The sequence below is a fragment of the Coturnix japonica genome, chromosome 2 (genome assembly GCF_001577835.2).
Source record: "Coturnix japonica isolate 7356 chromosome 2, Coturnix japonica 2.1, whole genome shotgun sequence".
Lineage (NCBI taxonomy): Eukaryota > Metazoa > Chordata > Aves > Galliformes > Phasianidae > Coturnix > Coturnix japonica.
Window position 1 is genome coordinate 102092344 of NC_029517.1, and position 26413 is coordinate 102118756.

Consider the following 26413-nt stretch of genomic DNA (forward strand, 5'->3'; position numbering starts at 1 on the left):
TTGGCTTGTTTTCCTCTCACAAAGGGATTACTGGCTTTTATCCCTGAAGCGTATATACTAATAAATAAGTTGGTTGCTCAGGTAGAGAGGCTAACTAAGAGAGGAGAAAAATATTTGTGTATATATATTTTTAAGTACTGCCTTTGATTTTCCTTCTCTTCCATATTCAGGAGGGATACTTTCAATCACTTGACAACTTGGTTAGAAGATGCTCGTCAGCATTCCAATTCCAACATGGTTATAATGCTTATTGGAAATAAAAGGTAAAACTTAATGAATTACAACTTCGTAGATGGTGGAAATTTAAAACTTTTCTCATTACCTGTTTGGTTTTTTTCATCCGAAGTGGTGATGACACCACCTGTAAGCACATAGATCTGTCCCTTTTAAAGGGAATATGGCTTCTTATTTGGGCGTTTTAAAATGGGTTGCTATTCCAGTTAAAGAGTCACAGTAGAGGAAATGTCACTGAGCAAAATGAAATCCGTGCTATCAGATTCACTTGAAAAACATTTATCAAATACAAAAAAATGCTTGCCTCAGAAATTACGAGGTGCTTCTGAATTTGAGGCTTGCTTCATGTTCTGTACATTTCAACTGGGAGTGGGGTCAGAAGCTTTTTAGCCATTTCCTAATAATTTAGAAGATTTGTAAGTTTGTTAATTTGGAAACAGTTATCTGCTTGCTTTTTTCATCAACAAGACTGTCCAGAGTTCTGAAATGGTTCCCTTTTGATGCTTAGACTCTGTGTTGAAAGTTTTCTTAAAAATTTTTTACAGAATACATTAGGTTTATCTGTAGTTTTTCTGGTTCTTAATCTACTGAACTGTAACATCAGCTCTAGATCGTTACTGAATATTAGTGGTTTTTTGAACATCAAAATATTAAATCAGAATTTAATGACCCATTAGATACAGGTCTTTACCTAATTGATTTGTCTCCTTGTCTCCATGCCTAAGTAGTTTTGAAGGTAAAGATGCCAGCTGAAGTAACTGTATGTTTGTCACTTAAAATTTAATGAACAGCTGGATCATTTCCTAGATGCTATTGAGAAATAACTTTGTAGTAAATATGGTCTAGTTTGGCTAGTCTGGCCTGATCACCTCTTGTTTTCTTCTTTTTTTTCCCCTTTCCATCCCCTTCTGTTTTCTTCTCTCTGTCCTTCTACCTTTCTCCCCCTCAAAAAACAAAAACAAAAAAAACATGCTAATCAGTAAGTAATTATGAAGCTTGCCCACATTTTTATATGTAATCTGAAAAATGACCAGGAAGGCTTTTTATTAAAGGAATGTGAGAATCAGTCTTCACAAATTGTTTATTAATGAAACTTTGATAAGCCCATGATGTCAGTGACCAGCAGTTTTTGTGCAGGTGGCACTGAGAGAAAAAGTGTGTGCTGTTTACTTGCATGACGTACTATGGAAAAAAAGGGGATTATTTTCAAGCCTCAAAGAGAAGAATGGGAAGAACATTTCCTTCCTACACTGTACTAACAGCATGTTACAGTTCTTGTAGTAGAGCATACTGCTGGGGATGTGGAAGAACACATATACTAGCAAAATATTTTTAGAACAAACTTCATTGTTAAGAATCCCAAGAATGCACTTAGATTTGTTCACTGACTTACTACTAAATTTGAGGGGAGTTGAGAATTTAAGCTGAAATACAATAGCTGTTTTTTGAAAACATTACAAATATTGGTATTAAACGTGACAAATGCTATACTTAATCTCCTTTCCAGAACAAAGCATAGCTAGATTGATCTAGTAAGACCAAATGCTTCGAATTATTGGAATGGGATGTATGCAGAGAGGAAGACAACTGTGGTTAGTAGAAGCAGTTAAAGCTCTTAAATGGATATCTTTAGTTACTGGGAATTATTGGGTTATCACTGCAGTTTTCAATGCAATGGCATTATTTCAAATTAAATAGTTGTTTATTTCTATTTTAGCATGGAGATAGCACTGTAGTGAATCGGGTTTTAAATAAGATATTTTTGAGGGTAGCATGGTAGTAGCAATGAATACATTATTCTTGTTCAAGAATATCATGTTGAATGGCTATCTCAGGCACATGAGAATAATCTTGTTTAGCTTATCTGAAGCCTGGAGCTGAGATACTAGAAATGCTTACAGACTGTGAGCATCAACTTTAATTTTTTGTTTTGAGAAAACAATTCTTTTATCCTTATCTTTGAATGCTCCATGTTTAAGTGATGTGTTGAATTGTCTTTACTCTAAAATTTATCTGAGCTAGCAAGTAGTTGTAAAAATAACAAGAGCATGCTTTGCTGCAGAATAGATACCACATTGAGTGTAACATAGGTTCAATGTGTGTGTCATTAGAAGAGTGGTAGCCCAGTACGGTATTTTTTACTAGTGTTCTAGCTGCAGATAAAATCTATGTATTTGCAAACAGTTTAATTTGAGATTAAGTATCTAACAGTGATTTTATATGTGTAATTTAAAGGCAGCTTTGCTTATATATATAAAATACTATTTATATATAAAGAAATACAGCATTGTTGCTGCTCAGGATTTAATATATTTAGAGGGACAGAAACTCTCAATGTCCTTGTTGCTAAAGAAGCTTTAAAAAAGAAGAGTGAAATCCTGATGCGTCCATGTGACCTAGAGAGGGGAATTTGGTATTAGTTGTCCTGTCCAATAAGGCATCCTTTGTTATTTTTGTGATAGTTAACTTTTTTATAGGCTACTTGGAAAGCAGGAAACAAGAAATTGTGTTACAGTGACTTTTAAGTTCAGCTGTTAAAGGGATTGGTGAAAACCGTAACGCTGGGTTTGTCAGGAGGTAACAAGTAATTTAGATCAAAATAACTTATTTTCATTCTTAGGTTTTGCCCTCTTGAAAAGACCTAAATATGAAGTTTTCCTGGGTAGGAAAAAAAAAAAAAAAAAAAAAAGAACTATAAATGTTTTATAAAAGTCCTTTATCATTTCAGCTTTGTAATATGGTTTGGTAGAAACTAGAAAAGTGATCATTACCTAAAATGACAATGTATAAAGTTATCATTCCAAGGAATGTCTAAATAAGTGTATTTGAATCCTTTTGTAAGGCATTCCACTAACTTTGATAAGATCTGTATCAGCTGGAATTAATGACTCAGGTGGGATAGCTTTGGCTATTCTGTGTAGTGTAAGTTCAAAGTTAATAGTAATTCTACTTTGTATGAAGGCTTGAATATATTATTGTATGTACATAAGTTCTGATGGGGGCTGTTCACTTTTAAACATGTCTCTTAACAAGTTATTTGCATGGACAGACCACACGAGTAACTTTTTTTTATTCTATCTTAGTGATTTAGAGTCTAGACGAGAAGTCAAGAAAGAAGAAGGTGAAGCATTTGCACGAGAGCATGGGCTTATCTTTATGGAGACATCTGCCAAAACTGCTTCCAATGTAGAGGAGGTAACTTTGCTTAACCACCAGTATTTTAGTAAAGCAGTTGTTTTGAGTTGTGTTCTTGTAGTTTGTACAGATGCTATTCCTTTAGAGTTTGGACTTATTAACTTGAATTAACTACTTCTTAATTTATAGTATGAGAAAGACATGGTCTAAATTATATCTGATTGCACAGCAGTAATTATATTGTTGATATTCCTTTTCCCAGTATACTTCTTAATAATAGTGAAATGGGTGCACCAGTCTGTCTTGAAATCTTAAAATTGATACTAGAGTAGATTTGCCAGCCCAAATCAAGACAAACTCTCAGTGTCCTTTATAGATCTAACCTGTTCTTAAAGACCTTTAATATTTCACATACTCTTCAGTGCAAGCTATTGTGATGCTTCGATATCTCTACTGTAGAACAGTTTTCATTGTTCCCCTCCACTACGTAGCAGGAACCTTCTTTGCTGCAATGCACGCATAGAATTTTTATCTGTCCTCTGGAGAGTTGCTGAAGAGATCATTGTCTTAGTTTCTGCAGTCTGCAGTATTTGAATAATGTTAGGTGTTCCATTCTTTTGCTGTTCTAGAGTAAACAAGTTAAGTCCTTGAAATGTAACACATAATTCATGTTTCTGGATATAGGTGTTTTTATATATCTCACCTTGATTTACTAAAAATTTCTCTTGAACATTGATTATGGTTGACATCAGCCAAAAACTAAGCACCCACTCAGCTGCTTACTCTCTTTCCTACTCTGCCCAGTAGGCTGGGAGAGAGAATCAAAGAAACTGAAGCGGGGGAAAACTAAGGGCTTGAGTTGAAGAAAACAGTTCAACAAGTGAAGGCAGGGGCATGGAGGAGGAGTGAGAAGGTCGTTGGGAAGCCAGTCACTCCCAGCTTCCCATAAACAAATTGAGTCTCTGAGCAAAGAGATCGTTGCCCAGGGACTTGCTGAGTCTCTGAGCAACAGCTACTTTTGAAAGGCCACCCTGTGTTTTTTATTGCTGAGCATGATTGTTATGTGATAGGAAATATACCTTTGGCCCATTCTGTCAGCTGTCGGTCTGTGTCTCCCTACCCGAGGCCTAATTGCTGTGGCAGAGGGATAAACGAAAGCTTGATGTTACATGTGAAATGTTCAGCAGTAGCTAAAACATTAGTGTGTTATCATCTCTGTTTTTGTCACAAATCTAAAACACAGCAGCATGCAGGCAGCTGTGAAGGAAATTAACTCCATCCCAGCCAGACCCAATGGACGAAGAGCTCCTGATGAGCTTTTGGTGCTATGCAGAGCAGAAAGATTTCTTCACTTGACTTTCTGGCCCTCAATTCCTGCATCCCAGTTTCCTAGTTTACAGTAGCATAATATAGTTCTGTTTTTCATGCTACCTAATCGGTTGCTACTCATATCCAAAGTCATTCTGAATGCAGGATGGTGGACAAACTGTCTTTGTTACATTTTAAGTAGTAAAACATTCTCATCTTGCAATATTGTATTTTTTTTAAGTTACAAAAAGCATACTGCTTTCATTTTCTTCATTCTGTTTTGTTATTATATGATTCTGACATTAGCACCTTTTTCCATGATAAAAAGATGCTTTCCAGTGAATGCATTGGCCAGTATCTAATGCGTCTTTGATTATCAGGAGGAAGAGAAGCATAAGGTTCTCTCTCAAATAAGTTGGAATTGAATCCTCTCTTCATTATGAGATAAATGAATGATTGTGCAATTGTACTCATTTTCTTACTCTGATGGAAGAGCCTTAAGATATAATTTTTTGTAGTGCCAGTCAATTACATTCCTTAAATGATATTCTCAATCAGCACTAAAAGAGGTAGCATGTTCTAGAATGGTAGCAACTGAAAGAGCAAGATCTTAACCTCTGACTTAATAAAAATAAATGTGAAGAAATAGTAGGTGTAAGAAGCGGAAGGTGCCACTTCATGGGTGAAGGAAGAGGCCATTTAATTTTTTAGGTCAGTGTTCTTATTCTGAACTGTTCAGTATCAGAAAAATAGAGGGGAACAGGGGAATAAATAATGTGAAATGGACAACATTGGAGGAAAGAATAAGAGGTATTCAGAACTGAGGCAGACATAGAAAGCTTTCAGTATGTGACTTCTGGACTAGAAGGAAATCATAGTGTTGTGACTAGCTGAGGATGTAGAAGTTAAACAGAAAGAAAATTTGTGATATGTCAGCTGAACTTACCTAGCTGAAATTTTAAGCAGAAAAAAAAACATGGCCATGTGTCCACAGATCTGTTCAGGATAATGGTGCCAGTCTGACTATATCTTAAAATAAACAAATCTGCTTCTGTCATTGTGAGTTTGTATCTTTGGTTTTTGTGTTTTGGTTTGGTTTGGTTTTTTTTCTTTGCTAATCCTTATTTCTACCACTGTGTAGTGCCCTAGTCAATATCTAGCCACAGCAACAGTACCATGTCCTTGTTTGGTGCTTGGATCTTAAGGCAATTTTAAAATGTTCGTTGTGTTCTGATAGGTTGTGGGTGCCGCTTCTGGAGGTGTTGAAGGCCAAGCTGGGTGGGCTTTGAGCAGCCTGGTCTAGTGAGAGGTGGGAGTTGGAACTACAGGAGTAGTTTTGTACTAGAGTACAAGGTCTTTTCCAACACAAACTGTTCTGTGATTCTTCAGAATTATTATCAGTTAACCTGCATCATAGATGGAAATGTTTAGCAATGGAGAATATGAATAATATCCTGTTAGCTGTTCATCTAGTGCAGGGCTGTTACGGGAGGCTGATACCCTGTATGCACAATAGGCCATTAAGTGCAAAGTAGACAGACTTTCCCTTTATAGCTTCTCTGGAGGTTTCTAAGAAATCAACATGGCCACAGAGTTGAATCTTGTTGCATATGGAGCGTGATGGGGTGGAAGTTTCCGAATCATTAAGAGGATAGAAGGACTGGAGGGAAGTTACTATTGGACTGTCTGTTGTTTGACTGCTGTCGGAAGACCAGTTATGGTAGCCTCTTCAGCCATACTGTATTTGTGGGAAGTTCTTTTGGTTTTTGCTGCTTCTTTTTAGTTTCTCCCTATAGCCATCAAGCTAGATAAAGAGCTATCAACGTAATGTAAGTTTTTGGGGGCGCTCTTTTTCTTCAGTGTTTTCTGAGCTGTCTACATTGGGCATTTCTTTCTTTACAATTCTGTCGGAATAATTTTTTAAACGTTTTGAAGTTGTTTTGTAATGTATGCTCTGAACGTGCCTGTTGGCTTTCTTAGACCAGGATACATCGTAAAATCTGATGTGGAACATGAAACCTTTTTTCTTTTATGCAGAAAGTAATCTAGCGTTAACCTTTAGGTTTAGTTACCATATCTGTTATACTTCTCCTCCATCGTGTTCATAACTACTGCACGAACTCAGAGTAACTGTCCAGTGACAGTAGCACTTGGTTATCTTTTCATCCCTGAAATATCATTTATTTGAATCCATTTACATATGCTTAATTGTGAAGAACTAAAGATTCCTAGCTGTATTTGGAAAGCTGGAATGACTTTATGCCTTCCTCTTGCATTTTGTCCTGCTAGTTCAGTAATGACTAACACAATCAATGTTAAGCAGAAGAGTTTTCTGGATACTGATCAAGCCAGCACCAGACACCATTGCTGTTCAGAAGCTGATCTCATTTCAATTCAGTTTGCTTATCACTGACTCCTGGTGTGAGAACTGGTTTCAACAAGTTGTTTCCCCTGTTGGTGGGATTATGTAGCCCTATGCCAAGCTTTCATCTTTGACTATTGTATTTGTTCTTCCAAGTTGTCTGCACATAAATAAAATGCTTTAATGTATTAATTATTTAGGATTAAAACCGAATGGACTAACCATGTCAGCTCAGCAATTGAGTATTTCAGCTACGTACAGCTGGATGGTCCTTGCACAATTTTGTTCCAGCTGTAACTTAATTTTCTCTTCAGACAGTTTCTTTCATACTCTTGCTTAAATGGAAAATGAATATTCAAACCCCCTGTATTTTCAGCAGGGGTACTGCTCAGTCACAGATAAAGGAAGAAAGAAAGCCTTTGTAATAGTCTATAGACTAACAATGAAAATCCCACAGAAAGATGAAATGATTATTACAGGCTTCCAAATTAGAACTGATGTTTCCTAGTTTTTCCTCTCTTTAAATACAGCTGCTGGTACACACCAGCTGTTTGACCTGGTGATCTGGTTAGCAGGGATTTAGTTAATAAAGTTTGAGGTGTTAGGAGCTATAATAGAAAAGTGACTCATAAAACGTAATCAGAACTTGAAAAGTGTTTTCTAGTTTGTGAAAGATTTTAGTTTAAATTAGGTTTCATTTAAGTTCTATCAAAACCAGAATTACTTTGAGTTCCTTGAAGCCTGCGTTCTGTGACACTTCAGCTGTGAGAAGCTGGTCAGGACCGTGTCCCAACTCTTCTGTAAGTAACAGTGGATCTGCCACAGTTCTTAGGACTTCGGGACATAGTGAGGCATCATCAGAATCTCAGAACTCTCAGCTGAGGTTTCTAGACTTTACAGAAGAGCATGCAAAGTATTGTAGGGCTCCCTGCGTAAGGCCATCCTTAGTTATGGGGTTTGTATTCTTTTTCCTCAGATACTCCATCCTTTGTTCAAGAGCAACTGCAGCGCTTCCTGAGACACTTCAGGATCTAGTTAATATGCTTCTTTCCAATAAGTTTGCCAGAGGTTGCAACAGGCAAATTGCTGTTTTGGGTCTGTGCACCTTCACTTTAAAGCTACAGACGCGCTAGGGCATTTGTGTGGAATAGCTTCAATATGTAGTTCCCTACTGCCTGATAATTGACTCCTCTGTAACCATTTCTGAGTCCCAGGCTTTCTTCTGAAGATCGTTTACTTGTGAAAAGCGCTGCCTTACTGTGTGTAAAACAGCTGCTCAGAGCTTTGGGATCCCATTCTATAAAGCAGCCATCTAGCACCACTTACACTCTGGGATATAGAATGCCCTACTGAGTAAATCCATTTGCAGTCCATACTGTTGCACGTTCCAAATGCTTCCTTCTGTACTGGGGATAATGATGTTATATTGTATCTTACCACTGAAGGAAGGAAACTGGGGAAGAGGAACAGCTGTTGGCTGACCACAGAGGTGAAGGTCATGCTTTAGAATTGGTGAAGTGTGCAGCAGTTCAGTGTTCTTAATTTTTGTTATTGAATGTTTTCTTACTATTAATAATAAATTAAAACTGATTCGTCTTTAAAAGTGCTAAATTAAACTTTAATATAGCCACCAGAGGGCAGCATATTACATGAACTGGAAACGCAGAACCCAGTATATATTTATTATAAGCAAAGCGCTTGAAAATCTGAGTTTTGAAAAGCATCAGTTATTCATGTATAGGTTTTTTGTATGTTCAGCCTGCAGATGGGTCATCAAATACTCATCATGGGAATAGATTTCTGAGAAAGAGCGTGACATCGCACTTTACAGATGTGAAAAATGCATCTCTTTAAGACATTATTTGCACATCTTGTCACATCTGCCAGGTGAAACAGAATCTAACTGTTCCATGACATGCATTCTGCTGCCTTTATCGTATTGTTATTCTTAATTGTATCTTAGGTGTGACAAAAAGGAGCAAGAACTCCCTTTGCTTTCAGCACTGTTGTGTGTGTTTTTGTTTTTACCAGCAATAAACTCATTCTGGTTTTGTCTCAAGGGTAGCAAACCTACGTTACTTGTTTACTTTGTTTGGTAAAATAGATGTTAAATTTGATTTAATTTTAATCAGTGTTTTTTTAGGTGAGAATATACTCATGTAGCATAAGCTGAAACCATCCTTCATTTGCTTTGCACAAGGTGTAGGTGACACGGCAGGCTGGCCACATCTTACAGGACTCTCTTTTCCCTGCTTGCACATTAATATGTGCAAGTCTTTCATACTCTGTTTACAGAACTCAACTCTTCTTTCATGAGCAATGTAAGCATAGTGTAGGGGCTTGCCGTCTTTACAAGTGATAGCGTACAAAGCCCGAATGAATCCAGTACTACCCAACCAACATGGTGGGAATAAACCTCAATGGACCTGAGCTCATCTAAGGTGGAGGGGCTTGTGTGTCTTTGTACTGTGCTTTAGTGGCCAGGATGTGCAGCAGAACTGCAGTAGGCTTTATAGGCAGCCAGCCTGCATCCATGCAAGCTTATTGGTTGAAGTCTTGTGTTGTGTAGAAGTACTCAACTGCACCTGGATCCAAGTTGGCATATGAAGTGCTACAGCTGTGTTCCTGCAGTTCACTGCATGTAGTCTAATAAATCCAAACTGGATTTGAGGGGAAACTGCTCTGTCTTTATGTGTTTGTGGCTCAGTTAATCTGCAAACAGGATAAACTGACGGCTAAATAATGGGGAGTTTACAGTATACTGTATGTTCCAAATAAGAGTTAAAACATGCAATATAAAAAGATTTTTAGAAGAAGCCAATTAGACAGAGTTCACCTTCTTGTCCTTGCTAATTGGGACACTAGCACACAGTGCCAGCATCTGATAGAATATTCTTAAAGTGACTGGAGTGCTTTTTTAGCTGGGTTGTCAGGTGATTACTTCAAGTCCACTTTTACTTTGAAGCATAAGCTTCCATAAAATACATGGTTACAAAAAAACAAAGGGATTTCCCAGAGGACGCCAGTCTTTTCACAACTGATTAGTAATTTTTCAGAATCCATGCTAACTGGAAAAAAACCCAAGAAGTAATTTATTAGTTGCTATAGTCTTGTGAAACCATTGTTATCAAATAGGAATCGCTTATATTTGGCCCAGTGTAGCTGGGCACTTTGCCCAGCAGGTACTGCTACATGCTGCTTTAACACTAATGTTTGGCAAACATGAGTCACGGCCAGAAATTTGGTAGTCAAATGATATCTTTCCCAGATGATTGAAATGAAAGAACTGAGGTAAATGGAATAGTTATATATATATATATATATATATTGTTCATTCAGACCAAGTCTTTCTCAGGAAATACATTTAAATGTTAAAATCCACCACCTGTACTGGACTCAGTGTGCTTACTTCTTTTTGCTTTGTAGAGTTCTTGTGCAATAACTGTGTTGAATGGGGGGTGACCTGGGTGGCCCAAGTGTTGTTAAATCACGCTGCCTTTCCCTGTCAGCTTTATCATTTTTGTGAGGAAAGGTGGGCTGTTGCAATGATGTGTTCTTCAACGTAGTCCCCAGAAAATACCTTGTTTTCTATTGTTGGTTTGGAGTTTGTACTCTGATACATTTCTAGGTGGAGGGTCTAAAGCAGCTTTTATAGATGTCAGTTAAGTCTTGAGAAATAAATTCCAAGAGCCTAAGTATACTCAGCCAGCACTAGTTCTGTAATTGTTAGATGTGCCAATTGTTAAGTGCTTGTTTACGTGAAGTTATCATAACATGTTTTTAAGACTCCAAGTTGTGCTTAATGCCCTTTTTCAATCGGCAGTGAACAAGCATCCTCAGATCCCAGCTGTGAGTTCCCAAAGTTCTTGGCATATGCCTTTCGACAGGCCTGCGTATGAGGCTGTTACAATAATTAGTGCGTTATCAGAAGCCAAGATAAGGTTGAATTTTTTTTCCTCTCACATTGAAAACTTCAGTTTCTGAGAAATTTGAATCAATTCGTAGCTGGCTGGAAGCCAATTTTTCTCCTCAACTCTTAACGCGTGTTTGAAAAACGAACTCACTTCCTAAGTGCCTTGTGAATCTGCAATGATTAATTCTTCTCATTATTTTGCTGCAAATTCTCATGACCCTCTGTGATGATTCGATCACCCACTTAGAGTTTATGCATATTCATATCTTTCCGCTCCTGCCGCAGTCGTTCAAGTCTCCTTCACTGGCTGTGGTGTGTGCTTGGTGCAGTAATTGAGCTGCAGTAGATTGATTACTCTGGGGAGCTGTAAGGCCTTTAAAGGTGAAAACATATCAGTCCTGTTAATTAGGAAACAAAGCTCTGGTGGCAAGTTCAGCAGTCAAATGCTTCCAGTGTAGAAATGAGGAAAGGTATGATTTGTTCCTCTCCATGAACCCTGTTTACTTTTTTATATTTGAATTAGATCTGTATTTGCTGTAACAGGCCTGTGCAGAAGATAGCGTGCCTTGTGTGATTGGATAGGGATGGTATTTTAAAGGAAAAATAACTGTATATTTGGTATTGCTTGCCATTATTAGCTGCTGTTAATCACCTCTTAAATTATACATTGTCTTAGGCATTATTTGACCTATAAAGTTAAACGTGGGATGAAAAATGGAATCGTTGATCTTAAACTTTAACCATAACCATCTATATCATTCAGTCTTTCAGACCCAGTATCCAGGTCTTTTCTCTGAATTAACATAACAAATTTTCAGAAATCATAATAAAATTCAGGGTCTTTCCTTTCTATTTCAAAGATGAACATTGCCCACCATGTGCAAGATTAATTAAAGAGAATACGTTCTTAAAATTAGGTGAATATTAAATGATAGCATAAGGTTTCATCCAGCAGACAGCATCCTTACATCATCATTGTAAGTACCCTGTGGTTTTATGTTGCTAAGCACTCTAATCTAGAGTGGCCTATTACAAAGATATTAAGGGTAGGGGAAACCATCTGCCACACAATCTATCCATAAGGGTCAGAAATAAATAATTTAAAAGTAATTTGTGTATCTTTTTTTTCCCCCCCTGTAATTACTGGACAACAGATTGTAGAATACAGTTGTTATGAACTGGCTACTGTTTTTGTAAACAGCATATGATCTGTTGCTACTTCAGTGTAGGTTACAGGATGCTGTTGGCATACCTGTTCTCCTCAGGTCAGAAGGAAAGGTCTTGCTGAATAAACTATACATGAGATGGACTGCAGTTAGTATATCTTACGCCAGGATATCACATTCACTGGTCTGCTATTGTTTTTCCTTTCTGTTGTAGGCATTTATTAACACTGCAAAGGAGATCTACGAGAAAATCCAGGAAGGAGTTTTTGACATAAATAATGAGGTAACTTTTAAATACTCCAACCGTGTGACTTTATTTTCTTTTTTAAGGTACAAAATTCACCTTCCTTAGAATTCTGGACAGTAAAATATTTGTCTGTTCCATTTGGGTATAGAATTGTCTGCTATTGTGATAAAAAAATGGATTAAAATAAGTGACCCTATCCATCCATGAAGCATCACAAAATAATATAAATCCCCAAAAGAGAAGAAAATCCACTTTCATCCACTTCTCCATATGGTGTCATCTGTTTTCAAAGATAATTTTCCACTATGTAAATGGAGGACCATGTTGATATGCCAGATGCACTCCATGAGCTGTCCAGTGTAGGGGAGGGATTGCTTTGAGAGTTACATAAAAGACTTTTGAAATGTTCCTGGTTTAGGTGGCTGGATTCTGTGGGGAATAAAAGATTAGCCATTTTGTCTGTGCACATTACTGAAATTACAGATTATCAGGGCTGGTCTCTTTGGCATGTTTTGCGGGGGCTGTGGCATGGAGCAGGGAACATTTCTGTAATGCAAGAACTAGGAAAGCCCTGTAATCTCCCTTAAATGTAGAAATGGCGGTGCTGTTGAAAATGCTGAGCAGCCACAAGATAGGCTCGTGCCTGTAAAAAAAGCAAGCTGAAATTCAGAGTCAGTGGAAATAAGTATCCATTAGGATCATACAAATTCCCAGATAGAATCTGCATGAAAAGGAACACCACATAGAACAGTTCAGCTTTGGCAGCGCTGTGTGATCAGTCATCTCTGGTGCACAAGTGTTTTTTTACCTCGAGTCTCTAAATGTCATTGCTAAGATGCGTAGTAAAAGCACATGTGGAAATCTCTACTGCTTCTCTGTCCGGTGTATTCTCTGTCCTGGACTGTCAGTCTGACACTTCTCTCTAGCCTGATGGTCCTTGCAGAAGTGTTCAAAGAGCAGTGAAGGACTCAATTAAACTCACCTCTTTCTGCTCAGTGTAGTAGGAAGACTGTGACCACTAAAAATATTGTCCTTCTGATTTTACAGGAGTGACAAGAAACTTCAGTAGTGTGAAGTATTTGCCCTGAGAAACTTGTAGCTAAGTAAGACTTCAGCAGTAATCATTCAGACACTATTGCTGACTGAAAAACGAGGTTGTGCACATATGGCACACCCCTTAAGTTCAGTTTAGTGATGAAAAAGTTAAAATAGTCTTTAATGTTTTATAAGGAAAATGCACACAGTACAATATAAATTGGACAGTAATCGGTGTCTGAAAAAGCACGCTTGTTCTATCTGTCGAGTTTCATATAGTAGCTGATTGCTTTACTGTGCCTTATGGAGCTTTGATTGCAATATGCTGTCAAGAGCCAACAGTCCGTGCTATTTCTCTGGCTTTATGCCAGGTCTGGCTCCTTGATTCCTCAAGAAGTTGCTACCAGCCCAGAGGGGGCAAAACCAATGAGCCATAGGGCATGCTTTTTATTAAAGAGGAGTCAAAGAGCGAAAAGAAACCACATCAGCTGCTGTCAATACTGAGCTAGTGCCAGAAACCCCAAGGCTACTACTGTTGCAGAACAACTGCCAAGCACTATAAATCTGAGATTTACTGTGACGCAAAGTTTCCTTAAGAGCTTAATTTCTGAAGCTACTGTATTACTTTGCTCAAAGTGCTGTATTTTTAGGTAAAATCCACTTGAGGGAGTGAGGGTTAAGATATAAGTGTGATTTTGATGAATGAAAGAGCTGCGCTGTGTGTGGGTTCTTGGCAAGTAGCCACGTCTTTCGGGATCATAGAAATTATTGATGACACAGAACACTCGTATGCCCTTAGCCTGTACAGCTGATTCAACACAGAAGGAAATGCTGTCTAGAGAGGAAAAGTTTTATACTGAACTATTAAACTAATGGAGGTTTCGGTGAGAGGGGGGAGGTTACGTGTTCCTGGCAAACGCTAGGTATTTTTAAAGCCTTACGCCATGCAGTATTCACATGTGATTCTTACTGTGTTTTCATAGTAGGAGCTTAAGGCACAGAGTCTAACAGGGTTATAAAGTTTAAATGAGAAGGAAAGAAACTTCCTTTAAATTATATTTAATTGTTGTTAAGCAAAAAAAAAAAACAAAAACAAAAAAAAAACCTGCTGTATTTACTGCGTGTGTTAGGAAAGAAACTTTTCAGGTATATTTGGTGTTGTGCAGTAATTACTCTGTGTATTAAACTTCATTTCAGGCAAACGGAATAAAAATTGGCCCTCAACATGCTGCTACTAACGCAACACTTGCAGGCAATCAGGGAGGACAACAAGCTGGTGGAGGCTGCTGTTGAGCCCGTTTTTACTTTCTAGCTGCCTAGATGGGGCCTACTAACTTGTTTGTTCACCCTTCCCTCCCTCCCCCTGCCCCGCTCGCCTCCACTGCAATTCAACTGAGACATGAAACTTGTAAGTTGGTTTCCTGTTGCAGAAGAAGACTTTATCCTTCAAACTCTTGTATAACTTTGAATAAATGGTTAATGTTCACTTAAAGACAGATTTTGGAGATTGTATTCATATCTATTTCCATTTAATTTCTAGGTCAATTGATGTGATTATTTTTGTTAAATGTTGTCTTGTGCCCTTGACTACGAACTGAATTGTATTAAACACTACGAAGTCATCTGAGTATTTTAATCGATTTGTGTAGTTAGGTTTCCCAGTTCCTGCGGTTACCTAATGTTTAATATTGTAGAGCTGTCCTCAAGTTTTTTTGTCGATTTTCAAGGCTATAAAGAGAAGCAGAAGGACTCTTTTAATTCTGTATTTATCACTTTCTGTATATATAGTTTAATAACCTGCTTGGGTGTACTTGCCAAGCTAGAATTCTTTAATGCATTTGCATAAATTCTATACTACTTAGAGCTTGGAAACTACAGAAGCATTAATAGAAATTGCTTGGACGCTAAATTTTAAGCCTTTTTGACATTGTTAGCATGTTCATCCTCCCCTGTCATTATCCTGAAGTCCAAGAAAAATGCTTAATGTATATTACTAGAGGCTACATACGTGCTATCTATTTTAATGCCAAATGTTTGCTGTTTGCCCACAATTTCCACAGCACCTCTTCAGAAATGGATTAGCTGTTTGCCTTAACAAATACAATAGGTAAAAACAGAGTGTGAATGAAAAGTAGAGGAGGAGTTGATAAACGGAAAATGGCACATTATAAAAAGGTTAATCTTTTCTTAATGCTTTCTCTTGTTTACCACTTGATTTCTAGGTATATTTTTCATGCAAGGACAGTTTTTTCAACCTAAATGTACAGTGGTTGTGTAAAGTTTTCTTTTAGTGACAACTTGTAATCCTAAATATATGGTAAGCATCTTGTCTATTGTGAAGAGGGTGTGAAATAAAATCTGCCGGTTTGGAAATCTTGATGAAAATCAAATCTGGAAATGCTTTGGCACTTACTATGGTGAGGAGGAGCAGGGGGGGGTGTTTTGCCTCAAATGAAAGGGTTGCAACAGTACGAAACAAAATCCTGTGTTTAATTGTTTCTTTGTTGAAGTACAGAATATTCATGTCACCTTTCCTACAAATGATGGAGCAACAGTTTCCGCCTCATCCTGTTTATATAAATTGCAGCTGAAAGGGTGACAGTAACGGTAGGCCATGCTTCATGTATCTAAAGGAAAATAAAATGACCGCAGAACTTTTGTCTTACTGGACCAATTCTGACTGCACCACAACACTGGGGGACATGGATCCTCACGTCATCTGTTCTAATTGTGATAACATCAAAATGAACAAATTCCAGTCTGATAGGTGTAACACAGCAATGGTTCTGAGATTAAATAAAGTTTAAACAATGTGTGGAACCTTTTGTTTGTATGCTGGGGGGAAGGGACGCCCGCTAAGGACTTGGTAGTTATTGACTCAAGTATAGTTGTGTTTGTTCTCTGCACCATCAGCCATTAGCTATTTATTATGGATTTGGATTCATAAAATGTGAACACTGCTTCAGTTAAGTTTGCAAAGTATCGCATGAGACTAAGACCATAGGGCTGGGTAGGTCCTCACAAGGAAATGTGAACAAATGAGAATACTTGCTTGAATTACATGCTTGAGGGAGGATTTGGGGAGCTGGCAGCACTTCAGAACTCAGTTACTTAAGAGAACTTGGGAGAAGAGTATTCTCTTCCGTAGCAGCCTCAGCTGCGTGACAAATGGCAATAAATTTCTCACAGACTTAAGAACTGTCACTGTAAAGAAAGCAAAGTAGGAGAATTAGTACCATAATCAAGAACAAAAATGCTTACTGTTTTTAAGTGACGATGACTTAAAGCTGGGATGTTAAACCAAAGCTGCTTCCACCTACTCGTTAATGGATGTGTAAAAGACATAGAACTGACCAGGAATCAGCTTAGAACAAAACTTGAAGGTTCCTTGCACTCTGGCTGGCTTTTTGTCACAAGCTTTGTGCCCAGACAACCCTTCTGTTTCCTATCAGATATCTGTGTACTTCTGTGAGGTTTGAGAAGCCGTTGATCCTGTTTCATCATAGTAGAACTTGAAAATTATATAGCACAGAATTGAGCAAGATTTAGTTGCACAGCACATGCTTTACAAAGTCACTACTGCAGGTTTCAGTTTTGCTTGTAGGTGAGTGACTGATAACTAGCTTTCATGTGACGTACCAGTTCTTTCATTGACTGCATTTTCATAACCAAGAAATGAAATATTTCATTGCTCCCCAGCAACTTATAACACAAGACTGCTATCAGCACTGAAAAAAACATAGCAAGGCGCACTTTCCCTGTACTCACAGTTTACCATACAGTGTTAACTTAAGAGTAAATCTGGAGTGATGCATCCTGTAAGCATGACCTGAGACTCATCTTCCTTATTTCTACTTAAAATGAGAAGCTCTGGGAATTTTGGCGGTGGTTTTAAGAGTGATTCAACTCCTCTTCAATCTTCTACCTCTGTGTTTCCATCAATTCCAATCATTCTGATTTATTGTTGTGCAAAATCAGACTCAGTACTGACTTAAAGTAAATGACTGCCAAAATACCGCTAAGTAATGAGGAGCTGTCCAAAGGCCCCAGCCAGCAGCGCTCCAGCAACATCTCCCTTCTGCTACGTTGTGTTCTTTGTGATACTTGGTTTGTTGAGCAGTTGGAGAGCCTTTGACTGCAATACTTCTATTTTGTGGGGTTTTTCGGAGAGCTGCAGTTTAAGCTAAAGGGTGTATGTTTAATTGGAGAGAATGGTTTCTGCCTTAGGGGTCTGTGTGTTATAAAGCTAAACCTGTTCTTGGGTTGAGAGGAGAGGGAGACGAACTCTAACCAGGTTTTAAGCTACGGTTAAATTGATTTTGAATGAGAAAGATGTGTATTCAAAATAAATTCAAATTTTGGCATTCGAAGACTTAATTGTGAATGACAGCATCCCAACATCACTTGCCACTATTGTTATCAATAGGATGTTGCTTTTGTCCAACAGCTTTCTTGCTTTTCTCTCCTCAGCAGAGTTTCTCTTGTGTTTGCTTCTTTTTGTCTTATCTGTTTTGTCGTCTTTGGATACTCTTCCATCCATATTGGAATCCAGTGAGTAAAGTGCTGCTCTCGTGTTTGCTGCTCTGCATCCTTTAGGGAATTTACCCCAAATGGGGAGTTTTCTGGGGGGGGATAAGGGATATGCTCAGCTTCTGCATGACTTGAAACCATGAGGAAAGTATTGCATAGGCTCTCTAGTACATTGCACACGTTCCTTGTGTACTGTTTTTCACGGGAAGGGAATAATTTGCCTATTCCTATTCTACTATTGAGTGGGAGGAGGTAGAGGAGAAAGAGTCAGGCTAAGGGGTTTTATTTGGAGATCTCAATACATTTGCTTGCTGATGTCATGCTTAGGATCTGTATATTCTTAATGCTCTTTCCCCTTGTGTCTGCTGCTCTTTTTCTGCCATATTACTGCAGTGTGACTTTTAACGGCATATACAGCGGTGATTTATTTTAATATGGTACTGAAATCTCCATTTGTAAATAATCCAGTCTGCTGCTGTGTAAGTAGCTGATGAAATGTCTTTACTGGGTCTGCTGCGTATGAAAGAAACCACAACATTAGGCAATAAAAACTACTAACAGAATGTTACAAAACCAAGACCATGACAAAAAAAAAAGAAAGCAAAGCAGCATGTTTTGGATCTATCATTTTTATTCTTGGGACAGATTTTATTATTTTTGGAACTATGACAAGACCTGTGTTAAATATTGTAGATGACAAGAGGAAACAGACTCTTGGCAAACATGGAAAACCAATTACAGCGTATTACCGTATCCCCCTTCCAATAAAGGAGGAGCTAAACCAAAAGTTTATTCTTTGCTTTAGCAGCTGGGGGGAAATGTGCTCCGGCATTAGGAGTGGTTTGAGGAAAGGGACTGTTAGGCAGCACTCACTGCAGGCAGTCCCAGCTGCAGTGGGCAGTTTGATCCCAATCTAAAGAGAGACTGGAGCACCTCTAACAGTGGTAAACTGGGATGTAGAGCTGCCCCAGTTGCAATTCTTAAGGGAACATCACACTTTCTGATCGTGACTTGGGAAGATATTTCCAGATGCAGGAAACATTTGAAGTAACATCACAGAATTGTAGGGGTTGGAAGGGACCTCTAGAGATCATCGAGTCCAACCCCCCTGCCAAAGCAGGCTCCCTACACCACGTCACACAGGTAGGCGTCCAGGCGGGTCTTGAATATCTCCAGAGAAGGAGACTCCACCACCTCCCTGGGCAGCCTGCTCCAGTGCTCCGTCACCCTCACTGTAAAGAAGTTCTTGCACACATACATGCAGAACTTCCTATGCTGAAGTTTCATCCCATACCCCTAGTCCTGTCCCCAGATAGTTGTATACAGCACAGCTCTGTCATGGGTGCATTTGGAAGCAAAAGCTTTCTACCGTGTATTTTCTACTTGTTTTGTAAGGATGGATAGACCTTACTCAAGGGGTGGTGGTCGGGTTCACATCAGAACAGATGTGAACAAATCACACAGACTCCACCTCTGCTTGGAAAGAGCTTGCGACGCCACGAGGTAATTCCTCCTCCCTGATTTATTTTGCTTTACCTCCAATTGATTGGGAACAGCTCCTGCCCCGCGTACCATAAACACCTATTAGAGACAAATAAATACGTCTACGGGTTGCTCGGCTACGGGCGGGTGTGACGGGGTGACGTCGAGCGCGGAGTGGCCGTTGGGGACGGCGGGGCGGGGCCGCCTGAGGCGGGCTGTGGTTCGGCGGCCGCACCGGGAGGCGCTGAGGCGGAACGAGGCACCTGATGCCGGTCCCCCCGCAGCGGGTCGGCCTCCGCTTCTCCTCCGGGCAGTCACCCGGGAGCCCCGCCGCTCCCACCTGCTCGGCCCGGCGCAGCCCGCAGCCCCCTCAGCGCGCGTTCAGCGGCCGCAAAATGGCGCCTCCCGGCGGCACCGCGGAGCGGCTGCGGGGCTTCGTGGTGCCCATCTCGGGCAGCGGTTCGGCTTGGATATGGGCGCAGAAACAGAAGCGGCCAAGTTAAACGTTGTGGTCCTGGAGCGGCTGGGCAGCCCAGTGTTATGCCCGTAAATATTGTAAATACATGTGTTAACCAGCCAACACTTTGCTTGTGAATGCACCAAAGGCCTGTCAGGATCATACCCCCCTGCACATGCTATGTACTGGAATACATGGAATTTCTGGAATAGTGTGTCCAGTTCTGGGCTCCCCAGTACAAAAAAGACAGGGATCTCTTGGAAAGAGTCCAGCGGAGGGCCACTAAGATGGTGAAGGGCCTGAAGCATCTCCCCTATGAGGAGAGACTAAGTGAACTGGGTTTGTTTAGCCTTGAAAAAAGAAGGCTGAGAGGGGACTTGATCCAGGTTTATAAATACCTGAGGTGTGGGAGCCATAGTGGCAAGGCTGGTCTCTTCTCAGTAGTGCGTGGGGACAGGACTAGGGGTAATGGGATGAAAGTACAGCATAGGAAGTTCCGCACGAATGTGTGCAAGAACTTCTTTACAGTGAGGGTGACGGAGCACTGGAACAGGCTGCCCAGGGAGGTGGTGGAGTCTCCTTCTCTGGAGATATTCAAGACCCACCTGGACGCCTACCTGTGTGACATGGTGTAGGGAGCCTGCTTTGGCAGGGGGGTTGGACTCCATGATCTCTAGAGGTCCCTTCCAACCCCTACAATTCTGTGATTCTGTGATTCTGTGATACTGACACTGACTTCTCTCAGAGTGGCCTCTTATAGAGGGGAAAAATGCGGAGGAAATGGGAATTTCCCATCAAGTCACCTTCAGTGAAAGGTGAATCATGGACCATTCATTGCTAACCATGAAGCTGAGAGCAGCGGGGCTGCATCTCACAGAGATGAGCTGACCTTTCCTTGTTGGTCTGCAGCTTTAAACCTGAGGAGGTGCTTAGAGCTGAGGGCAGGTGAAGCAGCACTGGCCTGGGGAGTGCTCTTGTAGCAGGCAAGACAAGACCATGGGGGCATGCTGGGACACCGGGCTCCAGAGCGCTGCACCTGAGAGCCTGGAGTGAATGCACACAGCTGAACACCTCTCCATCACCTCCCGACATCCCGGCTCAGGTGTGTTTCTAGGTACTCGCTGATAGTATTTATGCATTGGAAAACTCCCTGACGGCAAGACAAGCAGCAGCATTTGAGAAGCACATAGGCCTAATTGATTCCAGACCCAACCGGCCTGGATTTTGTTTCCTCTTATTCCAACTTTCTGACCTTGTAAAAATTATCTTGATTGTGTTATACCAAAACAAGGCCGTGATCTTGCAAAAACTACCATGTGTGTGACTGCTGGGCGGCACTGAATGGAGCGCTGCGGATGGAACCGATGCTGACAGCACTCGGCCCCGAGTTGGCTTGTTTGTTTTGCTTTGCTGTCTCTGACCCTGGTGAAGCGATCATCTCAATTCTGCCCAACACAAGATCTGGGGTTTCGCTTTTAAAAGAGGTAAAACCATGTAGTGAAACATATGAGGTAAGGGATGCGTTTGAAACCCCCACAAGTAGTTTCAGCTCTTGGAGTTTTATGGCACTTAGACTTGGAGAGATAACAGCAAGGATTTCAAATAAATACTTACTGCCTGTAAGTTTTACACCTCTTCTTTTTTTCCCTTGTGTACTGGAGGTCTGTGTATTTCAAAGAATTGTTTCTAGGGCTCGGTATGAAAGTTTAAGGACTTACTGCCTTTGATGGTAACTTTTATGATGCCGTTGTGCCTTTGCATGAAAAAGTAATAAAAAAGACCTAGGGCAGTATAAGGCATCTGATGTGTGGCTGTCTTTGGTGCTGGAGAAATTCGGAGTGTAACTGTTTTCTGCCTGACAGTGACCCAAGGCCCCACCTACACCGACCCTTTCCTTGTGCTGACTGCTGCTCCTTGCACTGGGAAATCTGCAGCCTGCTGGCCTTAGACCTCTGTGAAGACTTGTAACAGTAAAATCCTTTTCAGCACGTTGTAATAATTATGCTCCCTCTCTTTATTTCTCTGAAGGTTCCCACAGAATCACAGATCACAGAATGACCCGGGTTGGAAGGGACCTCAAGGATCATGTAGTTCCAACCCCCCTGCCTGGCAGGGCCACCAAACATACACCTTTACTAGATCAGGTTGCCCAGAGCCCCGTCCAACCTGGTCTTGAACACCTCCAAGGACGGGGCATCCACAACCTCCCTGGGCAGCCTGTTCCAGGGCCTAACCACTCTCCTAGTGAAGAACTTCCCCCTAACATCCAACCTAAATCTTCCCTCTTTCAACCATTTCCCCATGTCCTGCTATTGTCAGCCCTTTTAAAGAGTTTACTCCCCTCCTGGGTGTAGGTTTCCTTCACGTATTGAAAGGCTGCAATGAGGTCACCCCGCAGCCTTCTCTTCTCCAGGCTGAACAAGCCAGCTCTTCCCCAAGCCAGCCCAGTTCCCTTTTTTTTTTCTATCTCAAGATCAGGAATAAACTAATGTGCCTTTAACAGGAAGCCTCCCATGGGCAGTCCCTGTAAGCACTGGGATTGCCTGTCTGATGGCAGGAAGCTTATGAACAGCAGCTCCAGGTGTAAGCAGGCCTTCTCCTGCTCCTCCCTCTGATCTGCTGCAACCCACAGTCACTGTGTCCCTGTGAACTGAGATTGAGCTGCAAGTGTGAGAAAGTCCAGTACAAATGGTTGGGCTGGATGATCTTCTAGGTCTTTTCCAACCTTGATAATTCTGTGATTCTGTGAAAGCCATGGCCACCTGACTGAGGTACATCTGCCTTTATCCGAGCTCATAGAATGAATCACTGAATGGCCTGGGTTGAAAAGGACCACAATGATCATCTGGTTTCAACCCCCTGCTATGTGCAGGGTCACCATCCACCAGACCAGGCTGCCCAGAGCCACATCCAGCCTGGCCTTGAATGCCTCCAGGGATGGGGCATCCACAACCTCCTTGGGCAACCTGTTCCAGTGTGTCACCATCCCCTGTGTGAGAAACTTCCTCCTAATATCTAACCTAAACCTCCCCTGTCTCAGTTTTAAACCATTCCCCCTTGTCTTATTATTGTATATTATCACTTGTGCCGATGTTGTATCTTGTTGCCTCTATCTTCCAGCCACTGCTTTACTAATAAGTCGTATGAGAACTTCAAGTCAAATCCTGCTTGCTCAGAAGTAATGGAGTATTCCATGCTCTCACTGCTAATTACACAGCATGTTCTGGCTTGCAGTTTTTAAGAGAGAAAACAATAGGTCCGTTGCTTACATGTTGTGTCATCCGGTGCAGCGATACTGCGCAGCTCACCAAGTGTGACCTGTGGCATTACCCATGCAATGCACATCTCCTCCCTCTTCTGCAACCACAGGATGAAGACACGAGGTCTGGTTGCCTTTGCATTTCAGCAATTTCTGTCCATCTGCTGAGAACCCACAAGCAATATGATGATGATTGTGCAAGTTTCTGGTAATACACATAGTATAAACAAGCACACATGCAAAAGGTGAATTTCTGGCTGGTTTGCAGTGCTGCAAAGCTGGGGTATTTAAACACAGTGCAAGTTTTGGATTCATGACAGAAACAGAAAAGAAGCAGAATGGAGGGACACAAAGTGAGACGTTGGAAGGGTGCGGTGCTTTATATGCTCACCAGTGACTCTGGATTTATTTCTTTATGGTCCCGGTGCCCACTGTAACTGATGGAGGCTGTGGTGTGTGTGCACGTTATCCTTGTCCTCCATACGGTGCTGATTCGTATTCTGTTTGGGCCCATCCTGAGCCAATGGACTGGAGATCACAGCTGACAACTCTGCTACTCCCTCACAGCAGAACTGTGATAAACTTTAAACATAACTGTGTTTGAGACTCTGTTCTCAGGGACAAGTCTGAAACAGGGGACGGAACAATGTCTTTTATCTCCTCCTTACAAGTGTACGGAGCTTTTACATCTGTGTCTGATAACTTTCTGAAACAATATTTCCATGCCCGCCCTTCTTGAGAGGGAAAGGACGAGATAGGGAGGGAAAGAGACAGAAGAGATGTCACGGATTGCTCTGCTGTAAGGCACTGACATACTGCTGTGATAAGTGCAGTGTGAGAAAACACAAAGGATAATATGGATTGCCGTAATGCAGAGCGTGTCTATGAAATGTCTGAATTACACCAAGCTGGGCGGATGGTGACCGCTATGGATGATCAGCTCAGAAATCAAAATGAACTTAACAACGGAGAAGTGAAATTCACTTAAACCAATCACCAGTTTAATGCAGAAAACAAGCTGGATGGTTACGTGGGTGCGGAGAGGATCGCTAACTAAACGGCAACTGACAACTACTTTGCTTCTGTAAAATCCAATGCTCTCTTAGGATTTATCAATAGGTGGCATATGTAAGTCACAGAGTGAGATGTAGGGATGACTCCACAAAGTGCTGGTGAGGCCTCAGCTACAGCACTGCCTTTGGTTTAGTCTTCTCTGGTGAAAAATAAGTACAGCTCAGGGCAAAAAAAAAGTAAGTGTTGTAGAGTATAGAAGTACGTGGTGAAGGAAATAAGTATGTTGAGCATTAGAGGGATTTGGGTAAATTCTCCCAGTGTGCAAAAGGCAAGGAAAGGTCTTTGAGTGCTGGGGGAAAAGTTGAGTTAAACTAATCTGTATAGAGGGAAAATGCTTTAGATTGGGTATAGGAAGGGTGGGAGGATGGTTTAGGTGGGATGTTAGGAGAGTGGGAGGGGATGCAGCAGTAACTTTTAGGTTGGCCCAGTAAAATACCAGAACAAACAGCTTGGGAAGTCGGGGCATCTCCTTCCTTGAGGGCTTCCAGGAACAGGTTAGACAAACATCTGCTGGGGATTGTCTGCACACTTGATCCTATCTCTGTGCAGGCGCTGTGACCAGATGGTCTCCTTGGATCCTTACTGTCTTCTTTCTTGAGGTTCAGCGAGCAGGGAGTGGACTGGGCCTGAGTTTAGTGAGAGGGCGGTGTCATCTGGTTTAGCTGATCCTCTTTCGGGATAGAAAAAGAATCCGAGGAAAGCACATCTCACTTATCTGTTGAAAGGAATTGATTTGGTTGCTGTTGCTGTTGGCTTGCAATTTTATGAAGCGCTTACAAAAAAAATAGATGGAAAAGATGTTACATGTAACACATTTAAGCTGTCCCTCGGGCAGTTGAAGAAACGATTTAAAATGTATCTTTTCCTCAATGAACATAAGTAGCGAAAGTAACAAGTTAACAAATTATTTCTCAAGGGTATTATGAAGGGTGTTTGGATAGGTTTCTAAATCACATCGTGCTGTACTGACCACAGCTTCTGTGGGTATTTCTGACCATAGCCCGGAATTTAGCACCCAGGTGTTTCTGGAATGCTTCAAGCCAGAAAATAATGGTGACGAGTCCAACCCAGCACAAGTTGCTCGCTGAAAACTGTGTAAGGAAAGCTGAAGGAAGCACACGAGCCTCTCCCTTTAACACAGGTGAGCTCAGTGACTGCAGTGTCCCCACACCAGCAGCTCCCTGCCCGACACAGTGAAACGTGGCTGCCACAGGATGTGCTGCCCACAGCCAGGGGACGTGACCCCACGGCAGGACATGGGCGCCCCGAGCCGGCCCTTGTGCTGCACCCTGCTCGGAGGAGGAAGTGGCGGCAGCAGTGTGTTGCTAAGCAGGCAGGCCGCTGTGTTTTTCTGTCAGCTGATGCATGTGTCAGGTGTGTGACTTCATTCTGAGATATGATGCGTTCCATTTATTAAGGACAAAGGTCAGAAGCCGTCAACACAGTGGTAGCTGTGGCTCGCCATATAAGACGAGGCGTGTTCTGAGCCAGCAGAGATGGAAGTGGGAGCCTTTACCACGCTGAGATCAGAGCTGGCCGTGATGGCAGAGAGCAGCACAGCCCATGAGCACACAGCTCGAGAGAGCAGCTCCCGTGGAATCCCCTCCTGCCACCAGAGGTGTTCAGAGGCAGTGAGAGCCTCATGGAAAGATAAGAGGAAATCTTGCTTTTGACAACTTTAAGCCTGTTGGAGACGGAGAGCAGGTTTATCACCTCTGTAGTGGGAGCACGTGAGGTGCTGCACCCCAACTAGTGTTGCTATACCAGAAAACTCGCAGAGAGTAGAGCAAATAGTGAGAGTGATGCTGCTTGCTGTTGCAGGACTCCTGGTGTGAGGCTCGTGTCCTGGGGCCAGTGGCACACAGTGCCCGTTCCCCAGCTGAGGAGCTCCCCACGTAGCTGTGGCTGCTGGGCTGGTGCCAGCCCATGCCACTCCTTGCCTGCCTGGCTTTCCTCACAAACAAAAAGCCACCGCGGTGTCTGTCCCCTGACAGCCCTCGCTCCTTTAACTTGCTGGTGCCACAGGGTGGCTCTGTGCAGCACCGCGCTCCTGATGCCCTGAGATGTTCACGGAATTTGCTCTGGTACGAGCCTGCCACTTCCTGCCACTAACTGTGCTCTGGGTGCATGCGGCATGTCAGCCTGCGGTACATCGGTGAGCAATTTCTTCTAGAGAAAGGGATTTTGTTTTCTTTTAGTGTATGGCACATC

At 41.5% G+C, this 26413-nt stretch overlaps 1 protein-coding gene across 1 annotated transcript in view; it reads left to right on the forward strand.

Moving 5' to 3' along the window:
* Positions 1-16220, forward strand: part of RAB2A (RAB2A, member RAS oncogene family) — a 40087-nt gene extending 23867 nt beyond the window's left edge. Inside the window, exons 5-8 of the mRNA XM_015855618.1 lie at positions 171-263; positions 3318-3429; positions 12333-12401; positions 14598-16220. Of these exons, the coding sequence (XP_015711104.1) occupies positions 171-263; positions 3318-3429; positions 12333-12401; positions 14598-14693 (370 nt within the window). The 3' untranslated portion in view covers positions 14694-16220. The remainder of the gene's footprint in view (positions 1-170; positions 264-3317; positions 3430-12332; positions 12402-14597) is intronic.
* Positions 16221-26413: the final 10193 nt, after the last annotated feature.